This window comes from Heptranchias perlo, chromosome 23 (genome assembly GCF_035084215.1).
Source record: "Heptranchias perlo isolate sHepPer1 chromosome 23, sHepPer1.hap1, whole genome shotgun sequence".
Classification (NCBI taxonomy): Eukaryota; Metazoa; Chordata; class Chondrichthyes; order Hexanchiformes; family Hexanchidae; genus Heptranchias; species Heptranchias perlo.
The window spans coordinates 10,546,769-10,559,126 of record NC_090347.1 but is presented as its reverse complement, the minus strand read 5'-3'; the positions used below and the strand labels follow the sequence as shown (position 1 = coordinate 10,559,126).

Genomic DNA, 12,358 nt, shown 5'->3' with positions numbered 1-12,358 from the left:
TTGTCATTCTGTTTTTAGGTACTTGTGTTTGGTAGAAAATTGGTTTAATTTAACTTGGCTCATTGTGTTATGAATTTCTTTTGCTTGTTTCATAATAAACGCATTTTCAATTTCTTAACATTTGTAAAGATGGTTTCCTGTATATTTCCAGACTGACTGATGAATAAAGAAAGTAGAAAATAACCAAAAGTACTAATTGGAAAAGATAGAAATAGACATCTAACTGATTAAGAAAAGTTACAATGAGGAAGGGAAAATTGGCACATAGACGTAACAGTCACAGCTTGAGCGCACAGAGAAAATTTTAATATATGGAAAGTTATTCAGTGAACTGAAATGTTTTAGTTTGTACATGTTTTAATACAAAATCCTGTTCGTTGGGTAGGTATTCCACTATAAATGAAATCAACAAAAGCAAAATTGATGATGGAACAGTCTATGTGTATTTCATCACTAAATTGCCAAGAATGGAAGGCGGATCAACATACGTAGGATTTCATGGAGGTAAAAAAAAATACTTTATAGCAGTTTGATTTTTTTTTTCTTCATATTTTAGATTTACATTTGAAGCAAAACTAAAGCTTGTAATTCCTGGGCCTAAAGTGCCCTTGCTGTTGGAGCAGGTATATCATTTGTGTACTGTGGTGGGTTTGCCATCCAGTTCTTTGATGTAATATTCCACTGCTAATACTGTCAATTCTTACTGAACCATTTTATTCGGGACATTTTATGGGAGGAAAATTATTTTAGAGGGCAGTGGGCATGGCCGAGGTACTAAATGAGTACTTTGCATCCGTCTTTACCAAGGAAGAAGATGCTGCAGGAGTCTCAGTAAAGGAAGATGTAGTTCAGATACTGGATGGACTAAAAATTGATAAAGATGAGGTACTAGAAAGGGTAGCAGTACTTAAAGGAGACAAGTCACCCGGTCCGGATGGGATGCATCCTAGGTTACTGAGGGAAGTAAGGGTAGAAATTGCGACAGTACTGGCCATAATCTTCCAAACATCCTTAGATACTGGGATGTTGCCAGAGGACTGGAGAATTGCAAATGTTACACCCTTGTTCAAAATAGGGTGTAAGGATAAACCCAGCAACTATAGGCCAGTCAGTTTAACCTCGGTGGTGGGGAAACTTTTAGAAACAATAATCCTGGACAGATTTAGCAGTCACTTGGACAAGTGTGGATTGATTAGGGAAAGCTAGCACGGATTTGTTAAAGGCAAATTGTGTTTAACTGACCTGATAGAGTTTATTTATGAGGTAACAGGGAGGGTAGATGAGGGCAATGCGGTGGATGTGTATACAGACTTTCAAAAGGCATTTCATAAAGTGCTGCATAATAGGCTTGTCATCAAGATTGAAGCCCATGGAATAAAGGGGGCAGCTGCAGCATGGATACGAAATTGGCTAAGTGACAGGAAGCAGAGAGTAGTGGTGAATGGTTGTTTTTTGTTTTGGAGGGAGATCTACAATGGTGTTCCCTAGGGGTCAGTACTAGGACCACTGCTTTACTTGATATATATTAATGATTTGGACTTGGTGTACAGGGCACAATTTCAAAATTTGCAGATGTCGTCACAAAACTTGGAAGGGTAGTGAACAGTGAGGAGGATAGTGATAGACTTCAAGAGGATGTAGACAGGCTGGTGGAATGGGCGGACACATGGCAGATGAAATTTAAAGCAGAAAAATGCGAAGTGATACATTTCCGTAGGAAGAACAAGGAGTGGCAATATAAACTGAAGGACACAATTCTAAAAGGAGTACAGGAACAGAGAGATCTGAGGGTATATGTGCACAAATTGTTGAAAGTGGCAGGGCAGGTTGAGAAAGCGGTTAAAAAAGCATACGGGATCCTGAGCTTTATGAATAGAGGCATAGAGTACAAAAGCAAGGAAGTTATGATGAACCTTTATAAAACACTGGTTCGACCACAACTGGAGTATTGTGTCCAGTTGTGGGCATTGCACTTTAGGAAAGATGTGAAGGCCTCAGATGTGCAGAAAAGATTTACTAGAATGATTCCAGTGATGAGGGATTTTAGTTACGTGGTTGGACTGGAGAAGCTAGGGTTCTCCTTGGAACAGAGAAGGTTGAGAGGAGATTTGATGGAGGTATTTAAAATCATGAAGGGCCTAGACAGAATAGATAGAGAGAAACTGTTCCCATTAGCGGAAGGGTCAAGAACCAGAGGCATAGATTTAAGGTGATTGGCAAAAGAACCAAAGGTGACATGAGGAAAAACGTTTTTACACAGCGAGTAGTTAGGATCTGGAATGCACTGCAGGTGGGGGGAGGTGGTGGAGGCAGATTCATTCGTGGCTTTCAAAAGGGAACTGGATAAGTACTTGAAAGGAAAAAATTTGCAGGGCTACAGGGATTTTTTTTAATTCAATCATGGCATGTGGGCATCGCTGGCAAGGCCAGCATTTATTGCCCCTCCCTAATTGCCCTTGAGAAGGTGGTGGTGAGCCACCGCCTTGAACCACTGCAGTCTGTGTGGTGAAGGTTCTCCCACAGTGCTGTTAGGTAGGGAGTTCCAGGATTTTGACCCAGCGACGATGAAGGAACGGTGATATATTTCCATGTCGGGATGGTGTGTGACTTGGAGGGGGAAGTGCAGGTGGTGTTCCCATGTGCCTGCTGCCCTTGTCCTTCTAGGTGGTAGAGGTTGTGGGTTTGGGAGGTGCTGCTGAAGAAGCCTTGGCAATTTACTGCAGTGCAGCCTGTGGATGGTACACACTGCAGCCACTGTGCGCCAGTGGTGGAGGGAGTGAATGTTTAAGGTGGTGGATGGGTGCCAATCAAGCGGGCTGCTTTGTCCTGGATGGTGTCAAGCTTCTTGAGTGTTGTTGGAGCTGCTCTCATCCAGGCAAGTGGAGAGTATTCCATCACACTCCTGACTTGTGCCTTGTAGATGGTGGAAAGGTTTTGGGGAGTCAGGAGGTGAGTCACTCGCCGCAGAATACCCAGCCTCTGACCTGCTCTTGTAGCCACAGTATTTATGTGACTGGTCCAGATAAGTTTCTGGTCAATGGTGACCCCCAGGATGTTGACGGTGGGGGATTCGGCGATGGTAATGCCGTTGAATGTCAAGGGGAGATGGTTAGATTCTCTCTTGTTGGAGATGGTCATTGCCTGGTACTTGTCTGGTGCGAATGTTATTCACCACATATCAGCCCAAGCCTGGATGATGTCCAGTTCTTGCTGCATGCGGGCACAGACTGTTTCATTATCTGAGGGGTTGCGAATGGAACTGAACACTGTGCAATCATCAGCAAACATCCCCATTTCTGACCTTATGATGGAGGGAAGGTCATTGATGAAGCAGCTGAAGATGGTTGGGTGTATGACACTGCCCTGAGGAACTCCTGCAGCAAAGACCTGGGGCTGAGATGATTGGCCTCCAACAACCACTACCATCTTCCTTTGTGCTAGGTATGACTAGAGAGATTTCCCCCTGATTCCCATTGACTTCAATTTTACTAGGGCTCCTTGGTGCCACACTTGGTCAAATGCTGCCTTGATGTCAAGGGCAGTCACTCTCACCTCACCTCTGGAATTCAGCTCTTTTGTCCATGTTTGGACCAAGGCTGTAATGAGGTCTGAAGCTGAGTGGTCCTGGCGGAACCCAAACTGAGCATCGGTGAGTAAGTGCCGCTTGATAGCACTGTCGACGACACCTTCCATCACTTTGATGATTGAGAGTAGACTGATGGGGCGGTAATTGGCCAGATTGGATTCATCCTGCTTTTTGTGGACAGGACGTACCTCGGCAATTTTCCACATTGTCAGGTAGATGCCAGTGTTGTAGCTGGATAGGGCGGGTGAGTGGGACTAGCTGGATTACTCTTGCAGAGCCAGCATGGACTTGATGGGCCGAATGGCCTCCTTCCATAGTTAAATCCAGCAGGCTTTTAACCACATTACCCTGAATCTCCCCACAAAATACGTGTGAGCGTTTGCTACTGGCATCTTTAATTTATAGGAATCATTCAGAATGTGTCTCTACAATGACCTGATCATGGAGAAATTGCTCCACTTAACCAACAAGTAATGTGATGTTCACGGTTACTTCAGCCCACCCCCCACCCAACAGTGCTCATTGATTTCAGTGGAACAATACAGGGTGATGGGGTGCAGGCCAAACAAAGAAACACTACATTTCAAAGTTCGAGCCTTGGGAGCACTCGGAAGATGACAATGATTATACAATTAGCCACCGTATGGTAAGCTGGTTTTTGCTTTTCCTATAGGGAGCTATTTGGGGGGCAGGGGAGCAGGTGCTTCCCATCCATTTATAGAACCCTTTTAAAATCATAAATGGGTAGTAAGTATTTTTGCCGTGATAGACTCACATAGTACAAGCAAAGGGGTTTGTTCGATAATCGCAGATGGTCACATGATCAATAGAGCTGACAGTGGGACAACAAGTGTTCAAATTTATGCAGATCAGCAAGTTTATTTAAAAGTTAATAATTCCAGCGATTCTTGAGCTGCTGAATTTAGATACCCTTAATGTCTGAGCAAACTGTTGCAACATCAGAGCAGTGACTATGAAATTATAAATTATGGAATATGTGATTCAGAGTTTGTGTGTACTCTGTCTGTTACATATATGTAATGTTTAATCAAAATGTAGCTCAGATTATCTGTACATTTGATATAAAAGTAAAACTTTTCTATCTCTTTTTAGACCCATGGCAGTCAGTTCATATTGATGACCTCAGGAAGTCGAAAGACATGGTTGCAGATGTGACTGCTTTCAAAGGCATTGCTATTAGCCAGCTGTTTGGCAAAGAGGCTGGGGAGCCTGAATGTATGTATTATATTTTTCATGTTCTTTTCTGGAGCCTGATCCCTTCAACGTGATCCCCATGAACATTCAATTGTTTTTAGTTTTGATTTAAAAGAAATTCAGCAGTAACGGAAAGGTTTGAAAACTGTCCCATGTGTTTGGTTTATTTGCTTTTCGATGGCTTCTTATTGAGCAGAAAACAATCACAATTTTGTAACTAGTAAGCCTGTGTGCTTTTCTCACCTTGTGCTGTAAAATGGTTTAGTGCATGCAGTAATCATTTTACTGGGGTAGGGATTGCATGCATTCAAACTTAAAATTAAAATCACTGATCCAGGTCTATTTTTTGGCAGAGTACTGAGTTATTTTCAGGACGTGAGCATCTTTGGGGAAAATACCATTTAAAAATGTCAGATCTATTATATTAAATGCCAATTTAATTGACGCATTTATTCAGTCCAATTGATTATTAGATAATTGAATATTCAATCAATAATTTTTAATGGTTTATCTAACTTCCAGATAAATTAAAATGCTCAAGGTTGTACAGCCTTCTAGTTTAATGCATTTAGTGAATTATATAGTAGCATCTTGATCCTGTATTTTTTCCGCTTTTAGGTCCATGTGCCATGTGCTATTCCCAGACCAAAAGGGCTAGCAGGTGACCTGCACCCCAGTCTATGTTGTTCCTACCCTCCGATCTTCCTTCTCTGCCTCTGAGAAGTACCTTATCTTTTCGATTCTTCGTCCCTTGTCTTAAAGGGCATTGCAGATGTGAACAATATTCTGCCCTGTGGCACAGAATGCTTGCCACACAAAGGAATATAGGAATATATAGGAACAGAATGAACCACTGTCACCATCTGGCCAGTCCTAGTGTCTAAGCACTCCAAATCCCATGATACCAGTCTGTAACTGACTATGTTAAACATACTCATGTTATAGGGCATTGACAAGATAAACATCACCCTGAGCCTACTCTTATCCAGTGTAAACATTCCCAGTTTCTGCAGCCTTTTTTCATAACTCAGATGCCTAATCCTAGCTGTCAATATAGTTGCCCTTTGCAGCACACCCTCCAATGCAAAGATGTCTTTCTCATAATGTGTTGAACAGAATTCTATACAGTACTGCAGGTGGGGCAGGTCCAGTGCTCTCTACAAACTCAATCAGTTCCCTGTGATATGTGTTCTTTTGCCCTGGTTATACCATCCAAGATCCTATTTACTATTTTTACTGTTGCAGCACAACTGTGCTGATAGCTTCAATGATCTATCCACCAGTACCCCCAAATACTTGCATCAATATATAATATTGAATTTTGACCAATATGGAGGTTATAATTTCAAAATATCATAGAATGGCTACAGCACAGAGAGAGGCCATTCGGCCCGCCAAGCCCATGCCGGCTCTTTGTAAGCGCAGTCCAGTTAGTCCCATTCCCCACTCTTTCCCTGTAGCCCTGCAAATTTTTTCCCTTCAAGTATTTATCCAATTCCTTTTTGAAAGCTACGATTGAATCTGCTTCCACCACCCTTTCAGGCAGCGCATTCCAGATCATAACCACTCGAAGCATAGAAAAGTTTTTCCTCATGTCGCCTTTGGTTCTTTTGCCATTCATCTTAAATCTGTGTCCTCTGGTTCTCAACCCGTCCGCCAATGGGAACAGTTTCTCTTTATTTACTTTATCTACACCCTTCATGATTTTGAACACTTCTGTCAAATCTCCTCTTAACCTTCTCTGCTCGAAGGAGAACAACCTCAACTTCTCCAGTCTGTCCACGTAATTGAAGTCCCTCATCCCTGGAACCATTCTAGTAAATATTTTCTGCACCCTCTTTAAGACCTTCACATCCTTCCTGCAGTGTAGTGCCCAGAATTGGACATAATATTCCAGTTGTGGCCGAACCAGTGTTTGATAAAGGTTCAACATAACTTCCTTGCTTTTGTACTCTATGCCTCTATTTATAAAGTCCAGGATCCTGTATGGTTCTTTAACCGCTTTCTCACCTTTCCTGCCACCTTCAAAGATTTGTGCACATATACCCCCAGGTCTCTCTGATCTTGCACCCCCTTTAGAATTGTACGATTCAGTTTATATTGTCTCTCCTCATTCTTTGCGTTAAATTTCATCTGCCATGTGTCCGCCCATTCCACCAGCCTGTCTATGTCCTCTTGAAGTCTATTACTATCCTCCGCACTGTTTTACCACACTTACAAGTTTTGTGTCATCTGCAAATTTGGAAATTGTGCCCTGTACACCCAAGTCCAAGTCATTAATATATATCAAAAAAAGCGGTGGTCCTAGTACCGACCCCAGGGAATACCACTGTATACCTTCCTCCAGTCCGAAAAACAACCGTTCACCACTACTCTTTTTTCTGTCACTTAGCTACTTTCGTATCCGTGTTGCCACTGCTCCTTTTATTCCGTGGGCTTCAATTTTGCTGACAAGCCTATTATGTGGCACTTTATCAATCGTCTTTTAAAAGTCCATATACATCACATCAACTGCATTGCCTTCATCAGCCCTTTCTGTTACCTCATCAAAAAACTCATTCAAGTTAGTTAAACACTATTTGCCTTTAACAAATCCGTGCTGGCTTTCCTTTATTAATCCACACTTGTTCAAGTGACTAATAATTTTGTCCTGGATTATCGTTTTTAAAAGCTTCTCCTCCACCGAGGTTAAACTGACTGGCCTGTAGTTGCCGGGTTTATCCTTACACCCTTTTTTGAACAAGGGTGTAACATTTGCTATTCTCCAGACCTCTGACACCATCCCCATGTCTAAGGAGGATTGGAAGATTATGGCCAGCACCACTGCAATTTCCCTCAGCAGCCTAGGATGCATCCCATCTGGACTGGGTGACCTAGCGACAGCCAGCCTTTCTAGTACCTCCTTTATCAATTTTTAGCCCATTCAGTATGTTAGCTACCTCCTCTTTTACTGTGACTTTGGCAGCATCTTCTTCCTTGGTAAAGACAGATGCAAAGTACTCATTTAGTACCTCAGCCATATTCTCTGCCTCCATGTGTAGATCTCCTTTTTGGTCCCTAATCGGCCCTACCCCTCCTACTACCCATTTACTATTTGTACGTCTATAGAAGACTTTTGGATTCCCTTTTATGTTAGCTATGTTAGTCTATTCTCATACACTCTCTTTGCCCCTCTTATTTCCCTTTTCACTTCTCTGCAATTTCAATAGTCAGCCTGGTTCTCACTTGTATTATCAACCTGACATTTTCTGCTTCACCTTACTCTTTATCTCTTCCATCATCCAGGGAGCTCTAACTTTGGTTGCCCTACGTTTCCCCCTTGTGGGAATGTACCTAAACTGCCCTCTTTAAGGGCCACCCACTGTTCGATTACAGTTTTGCCTGTCAATCTTTGATTCCAATTTACCCGGGCCAGATCCGTTCTCAACCCACCTAAATTGGCCCTCCTCCAATTAAGTATTTTTGCTCTAGATTGCTCCTTGTCCTTTTCCATAACTAATCTTAACCTTTATGATACTATGATCACTGTTCCGTAAATGTTCCCCCACTGACATTCGCTCCACTTCACCCACCTCATTCCACAGAACCAGATCCAGCAATGCCTCCTTCCTCGTTGGGCCAGAACATACTGATCAAGAAAGTTCTCTTGAACACACATCAGAAATTCCTACCCTTCTTTGCCCTTTACATTATTACTAACCCAGACTACATTAGAATAGTTGAAGTTCCCCATTATCACTACCCTATAGTTCTTGCACCTCTCTGTAATTTCCCTGCAAATTTGTTCCTCTATATCCTTCCCACTAGTTGGTGGCCTATAGAATACACCCAGTGGTATAATGGCAACTCTATTGTCTCTAACCAAATAGATTCTGTCTTTGATCCTACGAGGACATCCTCTCTCTATTCAGCACTGCAATATTCTCCTTAATCAATACTGCCACCCTCCCCTCCTTTTTTTCCTTAAAGTATATATAAAATATATATTTTTAGGATTTTGATAGTCAAATCTTAATTGAGTTAATGAATTAAATTTCCTTTTTCCAGCACTCCGAATAAAAGGATCTGTTTGATAGGTGTCTGGTTCAATAATTACAATTTTTTGATACAATTATTATCCCTTAACTGGTACAATAAAGCTGTAACCTATACTTTGGAATGTTGGATTATTATTAACTTATTAGTTACCTACCAACAGTTCATGTATAAATGAACTGTTGGTAGTTGTTTAATTGATCAATGAGCTAGTGATAGTTCACTGAAGTTGGCTTTGTGAAAGTAAAATTTGTGTACTTAACAGCTATCTGTTTGTATTCCAGCCATGATTGTAGACCAGGAGGAGATGATTGAAGAACCTTTGCCTGAACCACCTTTTGTAAGTGTTTTAATTCATTTGAAATCACATGTCTCGCTAAATTTTCTACAGACAGTGCCTGCAGTACTATATGTTGAGCAATATCTCTGCAAATCCTGAAATTAAGCTGCATTATCATTTAAAAACAATGAATGATTATAAGCAGATTTTAGCAGGTTTGAGTTGGCATTTCAAAATTCCTGTGAAGAAAAGGAAACGTACAGTAATGTAACAGTAAAAATAGCTTAAACATCTTTGGAAATTTGTACTTTTGTTTTGCTAGTGAATTAAAGTGTAGAAGTTGTTCCTGTATTAGTAAGATTGATGGCCATTCGTGATTTGAGCTTATGCTGCATTGTTGTTGCACTGCGTGTCTTTTGCAGTTATATATACTGTGCTAATTTACAAACTGGGTTGTAAAATGACCTTTTTAAAAGGATGAAGGAAAGGTACTGGATACGACCTCCCTCATAAGGAGCTGTGTGCAGTCTGCTGTTGGCATGCTGAGGGACCTGCACCAGAGTTCCAGTCGCAGCACCACACGAGTAGAAATCCTGCTTTCACTGTTAACAGAAGACGTTGAGTTCAAAGGTTTGTTGTTAACTGCTTACATTGATTAAAGTTTTATGTCTAAAAGTAGCAATTTGCAAATTAACAATGTCATATCTATCAGGCTTCAGAGTAGAACAAAGTATATTGCAGCTATTGAGAAATTCATGCACAGGCTGATGTTGATCATGAAATATCATTAGAAATTGTAAGCTCAAAGACCTTTTGGGTTTTAGGCTTTTTCAATAACTAGAATTTTTAAATAACTTGTTTAAATATAGGATGCATAGCTTAAAGCATTTCATTTACACTGGTCATGCATACACTCATTTCAGTATTTGGACATTTTGAAATAACCCTTCAAACTGATCCTCAAATAATAATCTAGTACACATTATTTACTATGTCTCTTTATTGCAAGAATGGACAGTATGAGCAATGATCGATTGGAAGATGCTTGTACTGTACAGGAGAATGGCACAATGTGTCAGTGGATTCACTAAACTCCATCCATTTTCATATTGTTTACTCATTTAGCTTCATTCCTGGCAATGATGAAACAAAGGCTACATTCTCTTCTGCTGAAGCGAGATGAAGAGTCTCACAATGCAACTGAGTGGATGGTGCGGGAAGCCTCAAACCTTGAAGCACTTCAGGAAGGTGGCACTTTCAGGTACACCCAAAACTACTCCTTGTTCTAAGAAGGCCCATTTTTTAAATATGAAAGAAATAAATTGTTGAAAGACTCACTTTTTTTCAAGGAAATTGAAAGCTTAGTGGTAGTCAGGAAATGCATTTTAAGCAATTGTGAACAATTTATATTTGTGTTCCACCAGGCATATGCCAGAAGAACTAAATGATACACTGTGGTTTGCTCTGAAACAATACTAGCATGAAACAAAATTTTGTTTATTTCATGTATAAAATTAAAGTACACAGGTGCTAACTTTAATTACAGGACACCTAGCTGAATTCATACCGGAGGACACGATGGAATGGAGATCCATACTTGTAAATTACACTCAATTGTACATGGTAAATTCACTAATCCTGTGCTGCCAGTGTAGTGTTTCACTCAGAGAACATAGGTTGGTGAATCAGCACCACGGTGTTGTTGTGCCCATTCTTCGATTAGCATTGTGGTATCTCCCTTTGAACATGAGGCCCTTTTGGGAGCGCAGGATCAGTGAATTTACCCTTGTATCGCATGTAATTTTGTGAAACTTTCCCACTGTTCAAAACTTTTCATCACTTAATTTAGTCTTTCTTGCATCTTACCAGAGTTCAGACTGTCCCTCATCCTTGCCCTATTTCCATTATTGTTTCATCCTTCTTCACTTCTGCGTACCAGCACATTGATCTGCCTCGCTGCGCTTCACACTCGGGTCAACAAGAAAAGAGCTCTGTGCATGTGTGATAGGTTGCTAATTTTCAGTGTTCAGAGAATGGAGCTATATTTCTCTCATTTAAAAAAAAAAATTCCATGCTCTGATTTGAAAGGTGCCAGGAGGTTCAGTGGACGCTTCTAAAGCATGACTTTATACTTGGATGGAGTTATACTACACATGCTGCAAAGTTCAAACAGTATGAGGCAATCTACTAGGAGCAGTCTCTTGCTTCCTGGCTTGGGAGTCCGATGAGGATTTAACTTCCTAATTGCACGAATGGTCTTGGGTCATTATGCCACTTTGTATTGGCATTGACACAAGTGGTAGTATAATATTACTGTCTGTCCTCCCTTCCCCCAACAATCTACATGCTTTTAAAACTCAAGATTGGCTTCACTAACTACTACTTCTTGATTTATCTTATGTTTCCTATACTTCATGTGCTGCCTTGCATTGTGGGCCATGGCTCTTCAACTAGATTTTTCAATTTAACAAAAAAAAAAATTCTATTTCACAGGCACACACTTTGGAAACGAGTTCAAACAGTAGTAACACCTTTCCTGGCACAGATTATCTCTGTTATAGACCGGGACTGTAACCTAAACTTGTTAATTGATGATACTCCTACATTTGTACGGAAATTATGGATGGACATTTTTAGTGACCCAAATTTGCTGGATGTTCCTTACAACAGAGATACCTTCAAGTAAGTATTTTTCTGAAGTACAGTAGGTCTTCTTTATAAAGATTCCCCATTGATCATTACCTGAGATATAATGCTTGTTGAATATAGCTCCCTCCCACCTCCCCACTACTGCAGCAGTAGAACATCTTTTGCCTATAACACATTAATGTATCACACAGAGGGTTGGATTTCCCACTCCTGGGTAGTACCAGAATGGCTCATTATCTTCCTAGTTTTTAATTCCTGGTGGTAACTACCAAATTTCAGATCTGCTGGGTGCCATAGGGTTTGTCACTGCAGTTCCTTGCACAACGAGTTTCCAAACTCAGCCACGAGAGTGCTGAGCATAGCCTAGATTCTTAATATTTGGGGAGTGTAAAAAGTCAGATAGCCAGGTGGTGAAAGACAGAGTACTAGAGCCTGGTCTTCAATTGCTTCCAAGCCTTTATTTTCAGATCCCCCCTTACACACCGTGCACCCCTTAGATAAACTCCCTCCTATAAATGGATACAAGAGTCCCTAATTGATATCCACCACCGGAATACAATTAACACTAATTGATTTAAATCACATGGATACAA

General features: G+C 40.9%; 1 protein-coding gene across 4 annotated transcripts in view; it reads left to right on the top strand.

Moving 5' to 3' along the window:
• rnf213a (ring finger protein 213a) overlaps positions 1-12,358 on the top strand; it is a 166,321-nt gene that overhangs the window by 95,236 nt on the left and 58,727 nt on the right. For all 4 annotated transcript variants that reach the window (XM_068003995.1, XM_068003993.1, XM_068003996.1 and 1 more), the window contains 6 exons: positions 386-504; positions 4,700-4,822; positions 9,121-9,176; positions 9,593-9,746; positions 10,242-10,377; positions 11,610-11,798. In XM_068003995.1, the coding sequence (XP_067860096.1) occupies positions 386-504; positions 4,700-4,822; positions 9,121-9,176; positions 9,593-9,746; positions 10,242-10,377; positions 11,610-11,798 (777 nt within the window). The remainder of the gene's footprint in view (positions 1-385; positions 505-4,699; positions 4,823-9,120; positions 9,177-9,592; positions 9,747-10,241; positions 10,378-11,609; positions 11,799-12,358) is intronic.